The following is a 24,240-nucleotide window of genomic DNA, read 5'->3' as shown; positions in this document are numbered from 1 at the left end:
AAAAGTAGAAGCATATGTAGTATTAAAAAGTACTAGTAGGATCTTTCAAAAGTTCATAAAGGACATATATTATGGCACAATTACAGACAAATTACAATTTCTTGCTTTCCTCTAAATGTACATGAAATCTCCTCACCTTCATTGGAAGTATCTGAATCTTTCATGAGATCTTTCCAGCTCTCCGTCTCGGACTCTGCTCCTCCTGATGCTGCCTCAGCTTCCCCTACCTCACTAGCCTCTGGGGTAGGGATTCGATCCCTGGGGGTGGGGGATGGCTCCCTGGACAGAACTACAATGGGTGAGGCAGGTGGGGTTGGCTCTGGGGTGGGAATGGGTGAATGCCGGCCCAACTGCAAGGAAAAACATTAAATGGCAAGGTTGAGTGAGGATACACTTTCTTAAAGGGGAAGTTCACCCTGAAGAAAACTTTGTTGTAAAAATAGCATAAAAAATAGTAAAAAATATTGGTGAAGGTTTGAGGAAAATCTGTTAGAGTAAGAAAGTTATTAGAGTTCAAAATTTGGGATTTGTGACGTCATAAACGAGCAGCTGCCCCATGTGTTATGTAATATAAAATGTATGAATTTCAAATTTTGTATGGTTCCTGATGACTTAATTTTATTTTCATGATCGGGTGTGAAATGATTTGTCTATTGATATACAAAAGTTACAGTGAAAACCATTTTCAATTTTCTGAGAAAATGACATTTCATTGATTTTTTACCATTCGCTATGTAGGAATGCTGCTCGCATATGACGCCACAAATCAAATAATTGAAATTCTAATAACTTTTTAAATATTTGATGAAATTTTTCCCAAACCTTCGGCAATATTTTTTATTATGTTTTCTGCTTTTTTTACAATAAACTTTTTGTCAGGGTGAACTTCCCCTTTAATACTCATTTCTCTACTAACTAGAGCAGCCTTCTGAATATCAATACTATCTTTCAAGCCTGGAGTTAAAAAAAATTATCCTTGGGGTATCCTATAAAAATATTACAGTTTTACAAATTAATGGGATATGTGTCAATTTGATTTCAAAAAATTCTTTACATACTGATAAAATGAAAGTACATCAAATTTTTTCACATAAAATCAAGCAAAAATTAATTATTTGAATTGTGGCAAAATGTACACTTTGCTTGAAAATATATGAAAGTATTACATCTGAATATTTCCACTTTGGTATGCAATAAATGCAATCAAGACCCACATTGGCTGTTGGCACCTTGACAAACAGTATTATAACACACCCCATGACCAATATGCATAACAAACATCCAGATAAACTAGAACCATTACAGCACATCATTCACTTCAAATCAATGCATCATCTCTATACTTACAGGCTGTGGGGTAGGCTGTCTGACATCTTGAGAAGTCGGCATGGCAACAGATGACCTTTCTCTTTGATGCTGACCTAGACACAGGGAGATCTTTTCTTCCAGAACCTGCTGGACGAGACTATTCACTAGGGTGGGGTCTACTGGTTGTCCAGCATCCACAAAGAACTGCAGACCCCCTCCGCCAAGTGCACCAACTATGAGCAAAGCGGAAAAACAGGGAAAAAAATAGTTGCATATGTGTTGCTGAAATTTATGGTGAATATATTCATGAGTAAAGTAAAATGTTTACGGAAATGTTACAAAACATTTGTTGCTTAATTCATTGAAACCTTTAGTTGGGCAGCTTCTTTATTTTTTGAGTCATGGTGTAGCGGATGTGTCTACGGATGCAGAGCACAACATGTTGGGTTTGAATCCAACTGTGGTATAAAGACACTGATCTACATTCCCAACACCAAGTCGAAGTAAAGAAAATGGGTACCCGACAGAATCATAGACTGGCTAGAGCCCTTTATTTGCAGCCATGTTATTAAGCATGGAAACAGTTCTGTGTCGCAGTCACATTATGGAGGAGGATCCAGAGAATCCTCAAGGATGATAATAAGGGACCTTGTCAAAAGTCAGAGCCCAATCTTCCTCACAGGAATCCTGCAAGCAGCTTTTTATGACCAATCATCAGATTTCATCATGGACAACATAACAGGGAATGCTGGAATTCCGCGATGAAGATTCATAATAGATGGATTCGTGTTAGAAGACTTTTGACAAGTTGCCTACGTAAATTCTCTGTAAATCACTATATTAAATTTGTTTCTAAGGTATATAACTAATGATGACCATAAGTTCTGAAATACTTTATATTATTTTCAATAAGGCCTTTTTGTACATAATAGAGATATTTGCTATCATTACATATATGACAAAAAGTAGAAACCCCTATGCTGGCTGGAAAGTAACATTCATAAATTCTTAAGAACACCCTTTAAAGATCTTACCAACATGATCTGAGTTTTCTGAGGATGATGGGCTAACAGGCCTGGCTTCATGACTGGTGCTTGGCTGCTGATGTCTCTCTGATTGCCTAAGATGAGTCCCACTTATCAAACGCGACATCAACTCTTGCTCAACCCTGCAAATAAATCAGAATATGAAATGATTTCTTTCACATCTGATCTATGTTTATTGCTTTTTCATGATAAAACATCTGTTAAAGATTTTCATGTTCATATTTTTTCCAAGCATTACAAACAACATAAATTTCAGAAAGTGAAATGCATAAATGAAAAGCACAAATTTTCAAGAAATAAAAGATCATAAAAAGACTATAGACAATCTGTATCTGAGTCAAAGGTGTTATGTTTGTTTAAGAGATATAATTTTAAAAGAAAACAGAAAGTTGACTGATTAAAAATACATAAAATTGGGAAAAGGATCGGTCATTTGGATGTACAAAAATAAAGTCAGGTGGTACCTCATCAAAGTCAAGCTGTGCCTTTCCACAAGCAGCTTTTCACTGGTATCATTTATCATTATTTTCTTTCTCTCCCATATTTTTTTCTGAGACTTAAATGTATATTTGTGGTATGCAGTATTAAAGAATGCTTATCAGGAACCATTACCAGTCCACTGCTCTTGTCTGGAGCATCTCCATGCGTCTGATGCCCTCTGCTAGCTGATCAGATGATGGCTGGATACCAGCTAATGGGGGTTGGGATGGAGGTAACCGCTGGGGTGGGAATGGTGGACCGTGGTAGGAGGGTTGCCTTGCTGCATGCATTCCTTCCATTGAGATACCAGGGATCTCTGGTGACGAGGGTTCCTCTTCCTCCTCCTGTTCTTCTTCATGTGGCTGAACAGAATGTCAAAATAGAGTCAAGGAATGACTTCAAATACAATTATTTATAGTACATTTTTATTTTCATGTCAAATTGTATCTATTGTCATATTGTATATTCATTTGTATATTTGTCATATTGTGCATGAATTGCTTTGATGTTGAGTCAAGTTCAAATAAACAAACAAAACTAGAACTTGAACTTCAATTCAACATGTATTGTAGAGGCTTACTGATACATCATGCATTCTTCCTTAGACCATGGGCCGTCCTGCAAAGGACTTACTACCAACACATTTCTCTTCAAAATTAATACATCCTACTATACTAAGTTTCATACAACACGTAAGTGATGCTATAAAATAATCAAACTTTTTGCACAGCTGATTCCCATGTTTCCATATTTCAATTTCACTCCACCAACTGCTTAAGCCATAGAAAGCAGACAAATCATTTCAGGAAGGCCAATCATATAGGGCATCAAACATTTTAATATGTCAATTTAACAAAAAGAATATAGTACTTGTTGGATCTAAAAAAGATTCCACAATATTTAGTATTCAAATATAAAGAGAAACTAACCTTTGCACTTGCTAGTCTGCTCTCTTCAGTCACTTGGCCATGGGATGGTATGTCCTATACATTAGATAGAATACAGATAGGTAAAAGAACGTTTTCAGTCACCATCATTACAAATATTTCTTACACATTTATATCAAAATCATTCTTTAATTTTCACTATAAGAATACCATAAGTAAAGCATGTTGTGAACATGAGAGGTGAAATGATATCATATGCATATTGATAAGAAGTTTTAATTTCCATATAATACATTAATAAACTTTTCTAAACATTCCAAATCATAAGGTTCTAATACTGGAATAATGGTGTTGTGTAAAATACAAGTCATGCAGAATATTTACAATCTTCTCAAAATACCTATATGGAATATGAAGTTGAAAAAAATAGACTTCCAGGTGTTAAAATATCACATTCATGAATCACCTTGTCTAGCCGATTTGGTTGTTGTGTTCCAGGGGAAGCCCTTTCTTGAGATGGAGCTGGAGTAGCTGGAATGGAATCGATGTCCACATTGGGTAATCTCTAAATAAAAAAAAGATCCACCGATATAAATAATATATGCGAACCATCTTTATCAAAAATAGAAATATACAAACAAATACAGAATGATAATAATATTGAACCAAGGTCTATGGAACATTGAATCACTAGGGGAGAACAGTTCAAAGATTTTGTTTCCTTGTGTGATATATTGTGGTAAATAAAAGAGTCATCTAAGCTTTAATACAATTTTTTTCTTTGAGAATGAGAGTAAATACTCAGTAAGAGTGACAGTCACATTTATGAACAAAACTGATATTGAAAGGCATATTGTTTTCATCCTTCATAGGCAGTTAATAATTTGCTGACCCAAGGGAATTTGAGAGAATCAGCAGGTGGACCACAGATAACTCACTCCCTTATCTCTGCATCAGGAATCTGTTCGGGGAAAGTGAGATGATAGCTTTACAAAATGTGGCAAAGTTTTGTATATACAGTGGAAGGCATCATGTTGGCTTACAAGAAAACTTTTTCACCCTAGATGATGGACAACACCCGTTACAGGATAAGCATCCTAATATAAAATAAAATTAAATCAAATGAAAGTTAAATATAATATTCCAAATAGAGGTACATTGAACATACATGTACATTCCATGATATCTCAACTCACCTGCACAGTAAGGTCCTGCTTCTTGGTTTCCTCTTTGTTCTCTTCCTCATTCGTGACATCGATCAATGCCACGTTGGGCAACTCTACCTGTCTAGCAGGTGCCCCTCTCCCATCGCTGATAATGGTAACAGGATGGGCCATCCCTACCCCTAACCTTGGCTCTCTAAGGGGTATGGCCATGGGGATGAGCTGGCCGTCTGCTGGACTGGTGTGCTGGGCAGGGGCAACGATGGGTGTGGGGTCAGGACCCGTTGGGTAGGGGTTGAAGTAGTACTGGGGTCCAGAGGTAAAGGGTAATTGGGTTCCTACCCCTGCGCTCTTGAGTGTCTCTGCTTGTAGTCTTTTAGGTCTTTGGGCTATGATGTTTAGGGGGATTAAGGAGATGAATGGAAAATTAGTGATTTGTTGAATAAATCGATTGCGCTTCATAAATGCCTATTATCATTTATCATTCATATTTATGGTATAGTAATATGGTTTATTCTCATTTTAATTTCCCACTATGTTTGTATTCACATGTGATATGCCATGAGCATCATGCCTGATGGACTTGAGTGCATTGTTTCAATCAGCATGATCATTGAATGAAAATCAACATAAGAATCATCACCAGAATCATGATAATGGTCAACATTATAATCATGATCAAAATTATCATTGTCATTGTCATTATCATCATGATCATCATTATCATAGTTATCGTAATTATCATCATCATCATCATCATTATCAATACCATAACCTGATAACGACGATAAATGTTATAATCACCATCGTCTTTATAATCAACATCACCAACACCATCATCATCAACTTGTAACTGATTACAATTTACAGGCTGATAACTTGCATAAATAGAATTGATGATACAGAGATATAGAGGCATAGACAAGCATGAACAGAGAGAGAAAGAGACTTGTACCATGAACTGGAGAGGCATGGTGAGCAGCCATCTTCTTAGTCTTGGTAGGTGTCCTGTTGGCAAAGTGGAGATAGGGGGCGTCCTTCAACGTTGACCTTTGTGACTGAAGACGGGTGTGGCCATAGATGTGTTTCAGATAACGTTCATCATCCTGCTGTGTACCTCTTGGTTTGGAAGCTGGTCGGGGCTATGGAGAGTAAAAAAATCACAACAAGTAACATAAGGATTAAGCCTCTTTCGGCATCAGGGAGCAATCATTTAGTACGAAGGAGGCTACTACAATGATGAGAAAAAAAATTGAACCATCTCTGCATGCCTCATTACTGTGTTTGATTGGTCATCCATTTTTTTATGACTATTTGAATAATTACCCTACAAAAATATTTATAGAAATTGTACTTTTGTTTGGCAAGTTAACAAAAAATTTATTAGTAATTAATTGGAAAAGAAAAAATATTGTGTTAAAAATAAACGATATTTACTGGAGATTTAGGGACATTTTTTTCTCTCAAGTTCTCCTTGTTCCTTTCAGTCATATCCTCCTCTTGCTCATCCTCCTTTCTAGGTCTGCGTAAACCTGTGTCTATCTTCGCCTGGACCTTCTTCTTGCCAAACTTGCCAAGGGCTTGCCCAGCTGATTGTTGGCCAACTGGCTTTCTTGTAGAAGGTTGTTGGCCTTTTGGCTGTAGGTGTGGTCTTTGAGAGCTTTTGTCTGGAAGAAGTTTTGTTGGAGGTGATTGGCGACCACTTGGTTTGCTGACGTGATGTCTTCCTTGGTGAAGTTCTCTCTGTGGAATGCATAAAATAAGAATGAATAAAATTTGTATACAGGCATTCCATTTTTCTTTATTAACCAGATGTAAATTTAATGAATGTCAGTTTATAGTGTAGTACATAATTTCACTTGAGTATTGTATCTAAGTACAATATGGAAAGAAAGTTGCTTTGTTTTAGATCATATAACTTGTTTACCAACTAAGTAAGTTGGAAAGCAGTTATGAAATTGGCAATGCTACCCTGTATAAATAAAATTACAAATAAGTAAATAAATAATTACGTGATGGCATTCACGATATCTTAATAATCTTGATGAAAAATCTGTCATTATTGAGACAAAATATTAAGGACAGACCTGGAAATGCAAGTAGGGAAAGAAATGGTGATAGGATAGTAGGGATGCATATTGAATGAGACTTAAAAGAAGTACAGCATGAGGAAACCTGCAGACTAGTACACTACAACAAACTGGCTCCATAGGAATGTACAAGCTGTTTCATACCAGGGTGCTGGTCCATTCATCTAATCCTTTTATATGTTCACAACTAGCCAAAATTATACCTAGTATGTCCCATGTGGACCAATTGTAATGAATTCATACCTTGATCTCTGCATCAATAGCAGCTATTTGTTCATCAACAGCTTGCTTTATTCTTGTAAAGTCTGAACCATCTCTGCAAATGGAAAAACAAAGGCCCGAATTCACAAAGGTGGACTAAAGTTATACCGGGGTTAAATTTAGTCGGGGGTTAGCTAATACCGGGGTATAAAGTTAGTCCACCGCGCTATTCACAAACGGTGGACTAACTAATCCATGGACTAACTTTATACCCGGGTACTAAAGTTAGTCCATGGCTGAGTTATACCCGGGGTATAACTTTAGTCCATGGATTAAATCATGAACTGAAGCTAGCATACTATTATAACACTGCACTGAGCATGCTCAGTAGTGAGATGATTGTCTGCTTGTACTGAGCATGCTCAGAAGTGATGTGATGCCAGTTTGCAATGGAGTCTGCAAAAAAACAGATCTGCCAACTGGCATCACAGCGAGCGATCGTATCTTCTGGAGCTCGTGCAGGACCGTGCCCACATCTTTGCTAATAGAGCAAATGATGCTCTAAACAACAAAAGAAAAAACCTAGCTTGGGATGAGGTTTGTTCTGCAATTATTGCCAGATATGGGAACAAGTGGACCACCGGGCAAATAAAGACCAAGTGGAAACAACTTCGCAGCCAGGCAAAAAAGGAGTATGGCGAGTGGAAGAGACGCTCCCGTATGACGGGAGGAGGGCCACCTCCAGATCCTCCTTCATCAGTAACTCTATTAATCAAGGAGATTCTCCCAAGTGACTTTATCCAGTTGTCTAACCCATATGACGATGATGCCGGGTTGAATAATGAGGCTGTCACAGCCCTGGAATTTCTAAGCCATGGAGGTCTGACCACAGGCGATGATTGTTTGCAGTAAGTTCATTTTAATAACAGTTTGATTTAGAATTATTCATTATTTTATATCTATAAATAGTTTATCATGTAAAACTGGTACTATTTTTGAAATCCTTACAAATAAAACATCAGAAAAATGCAAAAAAGTCAAAATATGACCCATTCATCAAATCTTGAAATCCCTTTCAAATTTATTTCAAAGAATTTTTATTACCGGCGTTCTCTTGTCGTCTGCGACACCGCGTAACTTCAACTTAGTCCCATACGTAGTAATTTGTGTTTGGAAAAGCCATTTATAGCGCATACTCTACGGACGTGACGGTTCAATATCGAAGTTCATCCTCATGTCCATCTGTACTTGTGTTAGGGATCGCAGAGTATCCCTTTCTCTTTTCATTTCGGTCTCTAATATACTTTGAATAGCTTGAGACTTACCCCAAAGCCCGAAAGCTTTTTTGTGCAATAAAATGTTTCCACAATTGTACTCCTATGATAAGAAATGAGCAAAAATACCGGAAAGAAAAATCTCTTCGTCGTCCATATCGTCTTGCAAATGACATGCCGGTATTTGTTGTTGTTTACTTTAAATTCCGATTATGAAACGCCAGCAGTATCTGCACATTTTCTTGAAATGCGCAAAATAGTTCATGAAAAAATGTATTAACGAAGCTTTGCCAATTTCATTTCTTATTTCAATACCCTTTGACGAAAATTCAATTTCCAACTGTGTCAAAAAAACACAAACCCACAATTCTCCCGTCACTTAATTGAATAGTTTGATAATCCATTTTTTAACCCCGTTCATTCAATTTCTTTCAACTATATCTCTTTCCCTCTCTCTCCACCATAAAGCTATAACTCTGACATCTCGCTGTATGGAGTGTCATAAACAAAGAGCACTGGCTGTTCTTTTGCATTTTCTCGTGGAAAATGTCAGCTTGAGTTGTTCACTTGAACAGAGGCTCGATCTACTGTACACAGGTCACATGCAGGGCCTATAAACTACTATCTTCTCAGTCTACCGATTTGCATTTCCCCCTGTACTTCGACAATCAATTACACATAATCCAGCGTGAAAAAAATTACAAACTCAGCTCACAACATGCATTTCTTGACCATTTTTTTTTTATAAAAAAGACAAAATATAACAAAAACGAGGCCATGTGGATATTCCTACTACCAATAATCAAACAATTATTTTAAGAAAAAATAGTCATGGTTTTCTATTTTTTTAAAATCAATTCCGATGATGCATACCATAAAGAAATTTGCCCCCATACCTCTATCCTACCTCTTTCATCGTAGGCCCTTTTTAATTTAAAGCCGAACTTTAAAATGTGCAGATCTATTTTTTTAAATCACAAATCACTTTCATCATATATGTACCAGTATATATGTGAAGAAAAAAGGATTGGGGTGGTTAATTCTTCTTAAGTCCTTTCACACTTCCAAGTTATACAAAAAAGCACGTTATGATTTTTTTTGGCAAATTAACTTTCCTTTGAAAGGTTTTTTTTTTTTTTGGGGGGGGGTGTCGAAAATCGCCTGGTACATTTTAAAAAATGTCATAGGAGAGCTAGTAGTTAGGGCAATTTTTCAAACCATCTAAGCAACATATGAGATTAAGCAAATGCTTTCAATTATTACCTGCTATGAAAAAATCAAGTTGAATGTTTCTCTAAAATTAAAAATGGGCACTTTTTTTTGGGGGGGCAGACTTCATCTCCATCATTGGTGTTCAATTAATACATTCAAGTAATTTGTAGAACTTCACTTTACCCCCTTCCTCCTAAAACCTATTAAAGGTGGATTTTCTTTTTTTATGAATGTTGGTAACCCTATCATACCTTGATCATGATAACCCCATCATACTACTTTAGATGACCCACTCCATTAGTAATAGTTTACTCATTCCTTTTCTTTCTCACACACATTTTTTACATTTATTTTCAGGCAAGATGAACAGAACAGTCTTCATCCAGCAACAAGTCATGAACCAGTTCTTGCATCAACAAGGTAATTTCTGTTTTCCTCACCAACACACAAATTTGGAAAGTAAAAGCCCAGTTGCTAAAGCAATATCATCTAACTATCCTTCTTCAAAGGTAGCATCGGGGGGGGGGGGGAGGGGGATGTCATATTGAATAGCCCCAAGAGAGGTGTGGGTCATGTGTTGAAACCGGCTAAGCCGCATATCAGATTGAGTAAGGGCTTTTAATTATTACTTGCTCTTTAATATAAAATAAAACTTTAATTTGAATAGTGATTTAAAATTCCGAACGGGCACTTTTGTTTTGGCAGTTTATCTCCATCATTGATGCACATTCAATACATTCAAGTAATTTGTAGAACCTCACTTTACCCCCTCCCTCCTTACACCTATTAAAGGTGGATTTTCTTTTTTTTATGAATACAACCTTGATAACCTTATTATACTACTTCACATGTCCCGTTCCATTAGTAATATTTTAATAATTCTCTCACACATTTATTCAGGCAAGACGAACAGAACAGTCTCCATCCATCAACAAGTCATAAACCAGTTGTTGCAGCAACAAGGTAATTTCCATGTTTTTCCTCCCTAACAATAAACAAATTTGGAAAGTAAAAGCCTAGTTGCTAATGCAATATTTTCTAACCAACCCACTTGGAAGGTGGATGAATTATCTTGTTTAAAATGTTTTATCCTTTATTCATGGTGGGGGGGGGGGGTGAAGATTTGCTCCAAAAGAGGTGTGTGGGTCATGTGTTTGAAACCGGATAAGCCACATATAGGATGAGTGTTCAATTATTACCTGCTATACAAAAAAAGGGGAGAAACTGAGAGAGGAAAAGGAATGGTGCTTTTTGAATTCAAGATGGGCACTTGTGTGTTTTTCAGAATTCAACTCCATCATTGATGCACATTCAATACATTCAAGTAAGTTGTAGAACCTCACTGTACCCCCTCCCTCCTTACACCTATTAAAGGTGGACTTTCTTTTTTTATGAATGCACCCTTGATAACCTTATCATACCACATGAGATGTACTTCTTCATTTCGAAAAAAAATAAATTCTTTTTTTCTCTCTCACACACATTTTTACATTTATTCAGGCAAGACGAACAGAACAGTCTCCATCCATCAACAAGTCATAAACCAGTTCTTGCATCAACAAGGTAAGTTCCATGTTTTCCTCACCAACAATACACACATTTGAAAAGTAAATGCCTACGTGCTATACAAAATAAAGTGAATAGTGCATGAAATTATATGTAATCATTTTTTTTTACAAATTAATCTCCTTAAGTGCTGCTAAATTAATAAACCTAAGTAATGTTCAGCTTCAGTTTAACTGTTTCCTCCTTGCCCCTAATAAAAGGGGGGGGGGGGGGGTGATAAGCAACATTTAACACTCTCCTGAATTACTTCAGATCTTACATTCCATTAGTAATATTTGCATAATTCTTCTTTTTCACACATATACATTAATTCAGTCAAGCCAACATGCAGAACAGTTCCCTTCCATCCACAACTCAGAATGGAGACATTGAAACAACAAGGTAAGTTCACTTCTTTTTTATTATTAACAAGATACACATTTGAAAACAAAAGTGAATCATCTGAGGGGAATATAGGCATTAAAATCACAATTCTCTATTAACATTAATTCAATTCACACACCCATGCTTATAAAACAGTCATGAAAATCAATATTCATGTGTAGATTATAATTCATTTGACATACTGATATATTAAATATAAATACTAGATTGTCAGCATTATTCAACATTTACATTTTTATAAAATTTTTATAAAATAATTCCTTTTCCAACTCCCGATGGAACTATATCAACCACACTACCTACATTGTATACCTTGTTTAAATGCCTCTGTTGAACCTGATCCTATAATAAATACCAACACACAGCCTTGAATAGAATCTTTTTTAAAAATCTTACAGTCTGTTAAAGAAGTTAAAAGAAAAATGCTTGCACCATATAAACAAGCGTTACTTGTTCATGAATCTTCATTTTCATGAATTACATAATTTATCACATTGAATCGCTTTGGACAACTTCTATATAAATCACCCGATTGCTAAACAAGTACTTGCACATTTCATTTACGACTTGTTTTCTAGAAACTTTTGAGATCATTTGCAATATGGGTGTGTATAGCTCTGAATATAATAATTGCAATTCACATTCAAATGCCTCCATTTATATATTTTTTTATAATAAGTTATGTATTGATGTTCTCTTCTAGGCAAGACACAACTCGAAAGCTTCAACCTCGTGGAGAGAAGAGGCGATCAACCATTCCCCACCAACCAAAAACTAGACCCAAACATCCACATGTCCATTCAAGTGAGGAGAGACTCGTTGAACTGGCAGAGGAAGAGCACCAGATACGACTTGAATACATGAGGATAGAACATGAGTATAGGATGGAAATCCTTAAAGTTCAAAAGAAGACTGAAGAGGTGAAGCTAAAGACTGCTCTTGCCGCATATTCCGAGGACTAAATGAAAAATATCCAAACTTATTTCTATTCTGATGAACTTTTGCATTTTATTTTTTTTTCATTTCTTCAAAACATTTAGTCAAGGCTCAATTGCCCCCTAAATTGGTATTAATTATCTTGCCTTTTGGAAAGTATTTAACATACAAGTTCTTTCATCATAATTTTCATGTACCTAAATTATTTATCAGAGAGCAGAAATGTACATAATCCATTTCTTGTAATAAGACATATTTTTATGTGTGTACATACATATATATATTTATAAATATATATATTAGACCACCAATGGCAATAAAGTTGAAGAAATATTTATTGTTCATACAACAAATATGTCAATAAATTGGAATTCAGACACTGTTAATGATCTTGTTACTATCATTCTTTTGACTTGGTAACTATGTACCCAATGCATGTGAATATTTAATACTTTCATAACACTACAAGTTGTATATCACTGGATATTAAAGATGGATGACCAGAGCATGATGGACAATTTTAACAAGAAATCCATTTGAATGCTACAAGAATGCCTTTACATACAATGTATATCATCAATATGCTTGAAATTGATTTTTTTGAAAAACAGGGAATGACCTTAAAATTGTTTTGACAGGACTTCGTTTAGACGAAGCAAATGTATCATAATCATTTTATTCATCAAAGATATTTCTGAAACAAACGCAAGAGGGAGGATATTAATTCATGAAGTTTCAAACAATGAGAGATGAATTTGAACCAAGTCAGCAGACAATTTTACCATTACTGCATGTAACCAGGTGTACTGGGTGTATCAATGAGACATGTCTACATAAGGAGTCGCTGATGGGGAACATGTAAATGTAGATTGCATGTGAAAGGGCTTCCACACTGGGTATGCAGAGTTGTAAAGTAGAGTTGTTTGGGAAAACTATTTGGTGTGCAAATCACAATGACAGAATTCTGGCATCTTTTCAATCATTTTGGACTTTTAAAACTGGAAGTATTTACTTTAAAACTCTTTTTTTTTTAATTTTCATTTGACACATGAAAAATGATATGTATTGCACAAGTTTAACTTTGGGGAAATAAATTGGTATCTTAAAAAGGTGTCTACATGTATGACAAGGAGTTCCTTAAATTGAATATTTTTTAAAAAATGCATCATGAATAGCACCATCAGAGAATTGAAAGAGCAACTTTCAATTTATGACAATGATGCCAATTTAAAAAATGAGGCTGTGACAGTGTAATCCTTGAATTCAAATTGTAAAAGCTAATATTTTTCATGCTCCAAAGTGCACGTAAAAGAGCGACATGGTCTCAAAGAAACAATGTCCATAATACGGTAGTAAAAATGATTGTATGCGTACTACCTCTGAATGCCCAGTGTAAAAGCCCTGTAATGCTGGAAAATAACAAATACCTTGTCAGCATCTCAATTCAAGGATTTCCTCTAAGTGGACTGGAAGAACAGCTGGTACCAGAGAAGATGGTTCTGAGTGGCTACTTGGGTTAGTTGGAAAAATGGTCCTCAATGATTTGCTCTCTCCTGAGCCTACCAGCGACAGCGTCATGTAGGCCAGGAGGAAGGTGGACAAGTGGAGGCATTTCCTCTGGCTCAGGTCCTGGAATATCTACCTCGTTATGGTCGAGGGAGATGTTCCACAGGACCGAGCAAGCCACTATTATTGTGAAAGTAGTATCCACCTTCACGCGCAAATCATTGAGGCACGGGAACCTCCTCTTCCAACGGCCAAAGGTGCGCTCGATAACGCAACGTCCTCTTTTGTGGGCGCTATTGTAGCGCACCTGTGGCCGTCCAAGAGGATTAAGGAGGGGAGTCAACAGAAAGGGGAGGCAGGGGTACCTGCAATAGAAAAATTAAGAAAGAAGCATTAGAATTTCTCTTACATATTTATTCATTGCTTACGTTAACATTCCTTAAGTAATTATGTTTCTCATTACATTATTTTGATGGAGATTTTGTTTATAATTTTAAACCAATTATTTTGAGATTCAAATTTATAATTAGATACATCGAAATCCTTTTCATGGTTGATACTTCATTTCATCTTCTAGGCTTGCATTACTTTGAATTCAAGATTGGTGAATCTGAACTTAATCCTAACCACACCGGTCTTACAGTGTTTTATGTGACTGTGGGGTTGAATCAACCAACACCGTGAAAATTGGCATGATTACAGTGTGGGATGTGATGTAAAGGCTGTATGATAATTTTTTTCAAAATAAAGATTTTTTTCATAAGGCTTTATCATGCTTATTTATGCGTTAATCATACTTTTTGCTCTAATTCACTAAAAAAGTTCCTAGAATGCTAATTTTGGGTGTTAATATTTTTCAAATACCATTGCTATCACAAATGAGAAAATTTCTTGTTTGAAAATGAATGAGGACAGGAAAAATACTCAAATCTTTATAAACAAGGCAAGAGCGATTTAGTGTCTCGCCCACGTTTGAAAAAGACCAGAAATATTGTGATTTGCGAGGACACGTAACTTCATTGTGAAATGACTGGGATGATAACACTTGTCATAAGAGCCTTGCACATAAACTTTAATGTTGACCTGAAAATGACCTTTGACCTTACCATGTGACCTTCGACTGCAGCATAACATGCAGGTCCCCCAAGTCCATCCACTTTCCAAGTTTGGTTGAAAAGCGACTTGCAGTTGCAGAGTTAGGTGTCATAATAGAGTCTTACATGTAAACTTTAACGTTGACCTGAAAATGACCTTTGACCTTACCATGTGACCTCCAACTACAGCCTAACATGCAGGTCCCCCAAGTCTATCTACCATCCAAGTTTGGTTGAAAAGCGACTTACGGATGTGGAGTTATGTGTCATTCGGTTTGTGACGGACGGACGACATTTGGATCCCTAAGTCTCGCCTTCACCTCTGGTGGGCGAGACAAAAATGAGAAAACTCAATTTACATTGTCATCACAAGAACGAAAACAAGATGGGCGGACAGCACAGAAACCTAATTCCTCACTTATAATCTACCAAATGTTTAAATCACTTTTGCTCAAAAGAACTTCACATACATTCATGAGGTAATTTTACACCCATATAATACATAAATTCATTCTCACAATTTTTTTGTAATTCATATATTAATTTCTTATAAATAACATAAATAATTTCCAAGTCAAAATGTGATTCTTAAGAAAAATACAGGTGTATGTATAAATTAGTATATTTAATGTTTTTCAAAATTCTGTGTAGAAATTTTGTATCCCCACCTTGAGCTATCAAACATGTGTATAAAACAAACAGAATTGCAATTGGACTTGAAATGAAGAAGCATTTTGAAATTGTGGACGGCCGACACGCCACGGCATAAGCTCATCTGGCAATCTCCCTCTAATGAAAATTATCTTGAAAAAATAATTGACATACCCACTATCCCCAAGTAGCCACTCAGAACCATCAGCCCTAGCTTCCAGCTGTCCTTTCAATGCACACTCAGAGAAAATCCGTGAATCGTGGGTGCTGCCCGGCCATCTGGCAACGATATTTGTTATTTTTCCAGCTACATCACATACAACCTAAATGTTGTGAAAGGATAAATATCCATTAAAAAAAATCTACCATCATAACCTATAATTTCATTTAAACTCAATCTAGAAATTGACGTTTCATAGAAAATGTATACAGAAAACACATGAAATCTGTTTTGAAATGTAGAATTCAATGAACTTCTACAAGAAAAGCACATGTGTGAGAGAAATACAGATTTTCTGATTACCCAGTAAATCAGAAAATCACTACCCCTATGTATCAAGTGATATGTTCTTCAGGGAAAACGTTTCTCAACTATTTTTAATTTCCACATAGGTGTTACATTTATCTGTTACTATCTTTAAGCAGTTCTGTATTGAGGGCAATAACTTCCATGAGAGAAGAAAATGAGATAGACAATAGTACTATGTCTTTTTTGGGGTCATTATCAAATTATTCCTGAGTCCAGTATCAATCAGTTCAATTTCAAATTGAAAACAGTGTAGTGTAATACTAACCTGTACATTTACAGAGTACCTGTTCTTCCTGTTTAGGAAGTACAGGGCTTGTTCCCCACCAGGACTCCTGATGTAGACATGGGTCCCATCGATAGCACCGATGACCCCTGGAAACCCGCAGTAATCGTAAAATTGTCGCTGGGTGGTTTCAATTTCATCTCTTGTCGTCGGAAACTTCATGAACTGTCTCTTCCTCCTTGCGATTGCCTCAGAAACATCTTTGATGATTCTGCACACGGATGATTGTGATACAGTTGCTTCGTCTGCATGCATCTTCTGAAAGGTGCCTGCAATTATGAATAAGTGATATTAAGTAATGGGTTTGATATGGAAGCCAGTCATGATTAAATAATCCCTAATCCTTGATCCTTACATTATTCTGAATCAGAAACCCTCTTACAAACCTAACCCTAGCAATATATCCTCAGAAGGATTAAGAATGAAGCATATGTTGCAAGAGCATAGGTCGTGTTATCATGCAGCAGATTTATTTCTCAGATGAATAATAATAATATGGACCATTTACATAGCGCAGTTAAATACCATACTGCGCTTTACAATTGGTACCATAATTATTACCCCTGCAGTAGCTGATCCACCATACAGACGCTCAAGCATTCGAGGAATTTATTCCTTCCAGGTACCCATTCACCTCACCTGGGTTATTGAGTGCAGCACAACATGGGTAAATTTCTTGTAGAAGGAAAGAATGCCTAGGTTGAGAATCGAACACAAGTCTCTCAGATTGAAAGACAAGTGTCTAACCACAAGACCATGATGCCCCCCCCAAAAAAAAAAAAAACATGTTTCGGCAATGATGATCATAAACATTTATTTATTGGTGTATATAATAGACATAAAAATTGATCAGCTGCACATGGTGAAAGGGTCAATATACAAGAATTTATGAAGTATAATATAACAAGGCAAATGAGCAAAAACGTATTAACAGTGTTATGTATCAAAAGTAATAAGTCTACTTAAAAAGATATGATTATCTCATATTATTATTGATAGAAGATTGAGGGAGAGGTAAGCTCAGGGAAAGAGACAGAGAGAGATGGAGAAAAAGAGAGAGAGGGTGTAACGGGATTTAAAATAGAAAGAGAAATTTGAGTGAGGTAGAAAGAAAAAGAAAAAGTGGTGAAGAGGATAATGACATGAAGGACAAAACAAGAGACAAAATATTGTAAATTATGATTGAAAATACATAAGGATTTAATCAGCATTCAGCAGTCTAGTCAATTTTACATTCCTGGAAGAAAGCATGAATGACTGGAGAAATTTGAAAGCACATTCATCTAAGTGATGTAACCCCACCCCCCTCCCTATTTTATAGTTAGAGGGCACATGCAAACTTCCAAAACTCAAGGGATCTTGATAACAGGGAAAAGGATTAACTCACCAACAGCATAGAAACGAAGTCCAGTCAAAACCTGCAACATGACAGGCAATGGGTCATTCCTGTCTGTCTGTCTCTCTAAATCCCCTTCGAGCATATTGATGATATACATCGCAGTTTCTTTGGAGAAGCGGTACCTTTCTCTGAAAGGTTCATCCTCGTAGCATTCAAATGGATTCTTCCTGTCCCTTAATCCACGCTCTGGTCTTCCAATGTGTTGCTGAATCTGCAAGAAAGTTGAAGTTGGAAGATTGTGTTGAAGAGTCAACATGAATGGGTAGTTTACTCTTTAAAGTTTTAATTACATTACAGTAAACAAGGCAAAATCCATTTTGTGTCTTGCCAACTAATAAAAATAACCAGAAATATCTTGATTTGCAAGGCAATCAATAGAATTGTATCAAAACTCCATTGAGAAATGACTGGGATGGAATAACACTTATCATAAGAGTTTTGCACATAAACTTTCATTTTGATCTCAAAATGAACTTTGACCTTACAAGGTGACCTCTGACTGCAGCCTAACATGCAGGTCCCCCTAGTCCATCTTCTATCCAAGTTTTTTTTAAATAGCTTGGACCAGCTGCAGTTTTGTTTTATTTACTTTTCCTTTTTGTCTATAAGAAGGAAAAAATAACATGCATCTAAATGTATATAGAATTTAATTCATAGAGGCTCTTTGTTTCTTCAAAAAGGATATTCTAATGAAATTAAAGAAAAAAAAGAGAACTCATACATACCTCCCTCTCTCTCTCAACACGGCGCAGCTGTTCAAAATTGCGAGCCATGACTTTCACAATCGTAGGTACATGTATGGTATGTTGCTGAAGTGTTAAGACTGTTAGGAGGAAAAATAGAATGGGGAAAAATACTAATCAATCATACTGCAATGTCACGTATATAAAGACAATGGAGATCTAAATGTGGCCTAATGTGAAATTAAAATACATTTGTACGGTCACCAAGTGGAAAAAAGAAAGGGGTGGGGAAAAAATATACATGTAGCACACACAAAAAAGAAAGAGAACCTTTAATCAAAGTTGGATCTGGCTAATTATACACAGACTGACAATAAATAAATCATGAATATACAATAATGATTTACGGGGGGGGGGGGGGGGGGTAGGTATAGAAAAGTTCACTTGTATACAGGACCACTTGTATACCATTCTGACCAACCTGATTCAGGCTGTGTTAAAATTCAATCAGTACATCAGATACTAGTACAATTCAATAATTAGAGAAACAACAAATTACAATAACTCATTAATTCATGATCAGTCTAATATAACAAATTTTGACTGTGCACATACCATCTTTTAACAGACAAAAAATATTAAAATAATAGGGGGGGGGAGGTATAGAAAAGTTCACTTGTATACAGGACCACTTGTATACCATTCTGACCAACCTGATTCAGGCGGCTAAAATTCAATCAGTACATCAAATACTAGTACAATTCAAAATACTATAAATAATTAGAGAAACAACAAATTCCAATAACTCATTAATTCATGATCAGTCTAATATTATGGCAGTGAGTCCAAACTTCGCGCGTGTCCATACTTCGCGGACGGTCATTATCTAAATAACTAGCCAATATCCTTAAAATCTGACATCATCAACGTGAAAAGCGACCTAAAATTACCCTTTGGTGTTTCTTTAGGATGAGTTCAGTATTCATGAAAATATTGGCAAAAGATCGGCAAATTTGTCACCGTGAGCGACCGTTTTGAAGAATCAACAAGCATCACGATATCACCATTTTGCAAGCAAAAATCATCAAAAATGTGAGTTAAATTTGGTACTAACCGATTCTATAGCATTTTGCCATCAATCTGATATAAATATTTCACTTTTGAGTCTGAGTTTTTGTTTAAATCTCCACAAAAGCTTTGGTGCGCGAAGTTAGGTCACACTTTTTCTGAACGGTTTTCCAGCACAGCCCGCATTCGCCGATCGGAATAGAATTTTGAGATCGCGATAATGGCAAAACCCCTTGACCTACCTTACATTTTTTTCCATGATTTTATAGTTTACGATCTTGCCGTCAATGTGGTAACTATTTCTTGAATTGCTTTTGTATAAATTTTGAGTATTTTGTGTGCAAAAATTAAGCCTGATGAATATTTTTGAAAAGTGCGCGAAGTTTGGACACCCCATCATACAAATTTTGACTGTGCACATACCATCTTTTAACAGACAAAAAATATAAAAATAATAGGGGTCTGAAGTGAAGCAAGCCACACCGAAAAATCAAGCAATATAGATCTAACATTAAAATAGAAGAAACTAGATCCATCTCCAAATCCGAAAATTGCAACGATTAAAATGGATATCAATTAGATCTAGGCCTATCAATATCATGACTTCAACTTCATTTCTAGACTCAATTCACAAATATTATTGCGAAGAAATATTGGCATTTTATTGGGGGGGGGTTGATAGCAAATATAATTAATATTTCCGGCATTATCGTGATATTGGGAACCACCGTTCACTTCATACAGCAGCGCTTTATTCAATCACACGCACAGTTCCCCATTTCCACCTCCATTCAGTCTTTGTAAAACTACAAGTGCACGTACACAAATCTACGAGTGGTTCCCAAAACCACGATTTAGCCATATTTCCTTGCAAGAATGGCTTAAGATAACACAGAAGATAGAGTAGGCTAGGCTACGGTACCATGTGTACGTGATTAACCCAGGCCAGGGAGCTCCGGCCCGCAGAGAAGCCGAGCCGGAGCTCCCTGGCCTGGGTTAGCGTACCAGCGGCATCGTTGCATCCTCGCACTGTTAAACACACAAAAACACATTGCTGGGACTGAGCAGCTCTACACACGACGATGACAATGATTCAGATACAATATTGAGTTTTGGAGCATACTTTTAGGACAGTTTAAGCAATCATTAATAGATATAGATGAATCTGAAGAGTTCTTACTAATTAAACTTCAAGTAATGATGCAATTTACTTACAATCTTGGTCGCAGTCGTGAAATTCGTAGCGTTATATACGGCAACAACACATGAATTGACTGCCGAAAAAAGTTAACTTTTAGGCGGCAAACTGACGGTAACTTTTCCGCAATAGAAATGCTGCTCTCTGATTGGTTAAAAACCGTGGACTAACTTTAATCCACCGATTTAGTCCACCCCAAAGAGCTGACTAAATCGTGACGTCAAATGACGCGTTTTATACCCCGGTATAACTTTAGTCCACCTTTGTGAATCGCAAAAGTTAGTACCTAGGTACTAACTTTAGTCCATGGATTAAAATGACGTCAAATGACGCGTTTTATACCCGGGTATAACTTTAGTCCACCTTTGTGAATTCGGGCCAAAGTGTATCAAGTTTGACAGGACTCACACACTTGAAGATGAAGGGCCATGAAACAGCTTAGTAACTGATTGTTAATCACGATTGATTGTACACAGCAGCCAATGCGATTAATTCTACAAATTGCTACATTTTGGTTAAAAAGTCTACGGGGTGTTTCACAAAGATTTATGTATGACTATGTCTAGTTGCACGTGGTACAAAAGACATGCCAATAGGATGTGCACTACTGCATATTGACCAATAAGGTTGTGCATTGCATATCATGAACATGTCAGCATTTAAGTGCGACCTAAGTCATACTTAAATCTTTGTGAAACACTCCCCAGGACTGGCATTTTGTGACAAAAAATTCAGCATCGAATCCCTAAACACAATTGTGTATATATTCAAAGTAATAATAATGACATAATCAATGAGCACTACCTTGGAGTGGATAGATACACAATGAAAGAAATAATGAGACAAGAGGGAAAAGGGAAAGAAAGATGATGGATGAAGAAAATTGTGAGCAAGACAAAGAGGAAAGAGGATGTGAGAGAGAGAAATACCCTATAATGTGTGATAGAAAAATAGAAAGAGGGAGTACAAAAAAGAAGAATGTGGGGGCAGATAATTCATACCCCAGAAGGAAAAATTGAGAATGATTAATACCCATCTACTTACCCTTCCCTACAGATGCTTTGGATGACTTGGTAAAATTGTTCATCATCGCGCGTCCTAGCAACCGTCTCCAGGTTAGCTTCCAGCATCTCCTTTGATGTCTGTACTTTCTTGAGTAGTGCCTGAGCCTCGGCACACATTGGTGTGAGGACGGGGGCATTGTGCTGGGAGGGGGACATTGTAATATGGGTACGGGGTAGAGGCAGGAGTGCAGGTGCAGTCATCTGAACGTCATGAGTTCTCCTCTACAGACAAAACCAAAAACCACATTTTTACATTAGCTCATAAGGTAACAGTGTAAAAAGCTTAATGTCAACATCTTCATAAATAGTCAAATACTGCATTAGTAATTATTTTCAAGGTGTTATTTATTTTCACTCATTTTGTTAATCGATCCTTACTAAATTCCAATTTCAATAGAACGATATAGTGAAAGCAAACCCTTGCAAAACAAATTGTGTGACACATTCAGTAAGTTGTTTTTTGTGTTTATTTCACAAAATAGGATTGCTCTATACAAGGCAACAATCAATCTGTAATTGCTTTCATATTTTCTTAGGTAATCTTGAATAAGGTGTGATTGAAAAACACAATTTTGGACTCAAGATGAATCCCAATTTGTTAGTTGCTATACATCCTCCTGAAGAAGAAGTGCTCTTATCAGGTAGTGTACAAATGATATTCAAGTTCATTACCCCTGTGTGTCATTTTGAACATACTTAAGGATAACTTAAATCTTAAGAAACCCCCCTAAATATAATAAGATTATTATTACCAAATAATCATCCACAGGTGCTGGTTCAAGCCAGGCTTGTTTCCTTCTGTTCATATCCCTCTCTGCTTCCTGCATAGAATCAAGAAAATTATAAACATTAATTTATGTATGAAATGTTCCACATTTCTAACAAAGACATAATCTATTACCAAATTTCTGAGTTTCTGTATTTACAGAATCAAACAGAGATTTCATACAAATCTGGAGCAATTCGAGCAACAGAAGGAAAATGGATGTTTAAATGGCTTCAAATGATAAAGGAACAGATGAGAGTAGTATGGATGGGGAAAAATCCTATAATAATAATTATTATGATTGAAATAGCAAGATTGAAATAACACTTAACAGAAGCTTGACCATGTGATTCATAACCTGGAGATTATTTATCAAGCTCATCCCCCACCCATACTTTACTAAGCTATTTTAATTTTGAGAGATTCCAATGCATTGAACACTACAAAAAAAACCAAATGAACAAATCCAAAATTTTCATCTTTGCGAGGTTCATAATGTGCCCCAAGAACTTTACACTCAAGATTACGACCCTTCAAAAACTTTAAAACCCTAAGTTTTAATTAATATGTGGATTACCTGTCTAAGTTTCTTTGATATTTCTTTGTAATGCCTGTCAGGTGATACTTCTTGAACAGCAGTCTGCTTCCTCTCATCATCTTTTAATCTACCAGTCTGTTAGGATGGAAAGAAGAATAATAATATTCATTCACCTTCTTGACAAAGTTTGGGACGATTTCAAACAGATTAGGCACAAAAGTTTTGATGGGGACAACTATTGTGCACAAAAAATATGGCCTGTGAAATGGCATTATATCTAACCTGCCTGCCTGTGTCCAACCAAGTCCCTGGTCAAAATCAAATTTGAAACACAAAGAGGAAAGAGGGATGATACCAACCTGTATAGTTTGTTTGACTTGTTGGTTAAGTTCTCCAAGCTGTTGGGCTACCCTCTGTGCTCTTTTGACTGCAGGGCTAGTGGAGCCTTCTGGTTGATGATGAGACCCATTGTCTGGCCTACATGAACAGATAGCAAAATAGTTTGAAATCATTTTACTACTCGCAAAAACAAATTTCATTTGGTATTTATAATTTACATGGGAAACCCTATTTTATATAATTTTTTCCCTTGATTAACTTTTTTTTTTCATTTTTTGTGAAGGGGGGGGGGTATTTAATGCTCCCCTACAACCAATCTGCACCCCTTCCACAAGCTTCAAGTCTCCCTAGGCATGTTCCAAACATGTTTGTCCCTTTGATATGGTTCCACAAATTGATACAATTATTTGATTTATCACATTTCCTCAAATGTATTTTCAGTAAATGTAGCCTCTATCTTGATTCTCCTCATGAATATTCAAATCTTTTTACCAACCTTATTTTCCAACTATGATAACATGACATCATATTCATGAAGAAAGAACTTTAAACTGGAGATACGTTTTGAAAGTGCA

General features: G+C 36.3%; 3 protein-coding genes across 5 annotated transcripts in view; 1 reads left to right on the top strand and 2 right to left on the bottom strand.

Annotated features, from left to right (window-relative positions):
* The window catches only part of LOC121418942 (TALPID3 protein-like), a 28,533-nt gene extending 4,601 nt beyond the window's left edge, over positions 1-23,932 (bottom strand). The window contains exons 1-14 of the mRNA XM_041613172.1: positions 23,686-23,932; positions 23,366-23,461; positions 22,775-22,843; positions 22,003-22,244; positions 7,218-7,290; positions 6,322-6,627; positions 5,840-6,026; positions 4,918-5,273; positions 4,188-4,286; positions 3,764-3,817; positions 2,967-3,196; positions 2,343-2,476; positions 1,348-1,541; positions 137-350 (exon numbers count right to left, since the gene is read on the bottom strand). Of these exons, the coding sequence (XP_041469106.1) occupies positions 137-350; positions 1,348-1,541; positions 2,343-2,476; positions 2,967-3,196; positions 3,764-3,817; positions 4,188-4,286; positions 4,918-5,273; positions 5,840-6,026; positions 6,322-6,627; positions 7,218-7,290; positions 22,003-22,244; positions 22,775-22,843; positions 23,366-23,461; positions 23,686-23,865 (2,434 nt within the window). The 5' untranslated portion in view covers positions 23,866-23,932. The remainder of the gene's footprint in view (positions 1-136; positions 351-1,347; positions 1,542-2,342; positions 2,477-2,966; positions 3,197-3,763; positions 3,818-4,187; positions 4,287-4,917; positions 5,274-5,839; positions 6,027-6,321; positions 6,628-7,217; positions 7,291-22,002; positions 22,245-22,774; positions 22,844-23,365; positions 23,462-23,685) is intronic.
* LOC121418944 lies at positions 7,804-13,924 on the top strand. 2 transcript variants are annotated; one of them, XM_041613175.1, is made up of 5 exons: positions 7,804-8,083; positions 10,562-10,624; positions 11,162-11,224; positions 11,543-11,608; positions 12,315-13,924. In XM_041613175.1, exons 1-5 carry the CDS (start codon positions 7,896-7,898, stop codon positions 12,571-12,573), a joined length of 639 nt encoding a protein of 212 aa, XP_041469109.1. In that variant the 5' UTR covers positions 7,804-7,895; the 3' UTR covers positions 12,574-13,924. The 2 variants fall into 2 exon arrangements, with proteins under 2 accessions (XP_041469109.1, XP_041469110.1); XM_041613176.1 differs by lacking the exon at positions 10,562-10,624 and adding an exon at positions 10,019-10,081.
* On the bottom strand, positions 12,967-21,058 carry LOC121418943 (putative nuclease HARBI1). 2 transcript variants are annotated; one of them, XM_041613174.1, is made up of 7 exons: positions 20,976-21,058; positions 18,735-18,832; positions 17,998-18,220; positions 16,593-16,879; positions 16,044-16,121; positions 15,973-15,998; positions 12,967-14,418 (listed from the first exon to the last, which is right to left on the bottom strand). In XM_041613174.1, the coding sequence occupies exons 2-7, from the start codon at positions 18,780-18,782 to the stop codon at positions 14,064-14,066; spliced, it is 1,017 nt and encodes a 338-aa protein (XP_041469108.1). In that variant the 5' UTR covers positions 18,783-18,832; positions 20,976-21,058; the 3' UTR covers positions 12,967-14,063. The 2 variants fall into 2 exon arrangements, with proteins under 2 accessions (XP_041469108.1, XP_041469107.1); XM_041613173.1 differs by having other exon boundaries at positions 15,973-16,121.
* Positions 23,933-24,240: the final 308 nt, after the last annotated feature.

Source organism: Lytechinus variegatus, chromosome 7, assembly GCF_018143015.1.
Source record: "Lytechinus variegatus isolate NC3 chromosome 7, Lvar_3.0, whole genome shotgun sequence".
NCBI classification, from domain to species: Eukaryota; Metazoa; Echinodermata; class Echinoidea; order Temnopleuroida; family Toxopneustidae; genus Lytechinus; species Lytechinus variegatus.
Note: the sequence above shows the minus strand (reverse complement) of the source record. Positions and strands in the feature narration are given on the sequence as shown.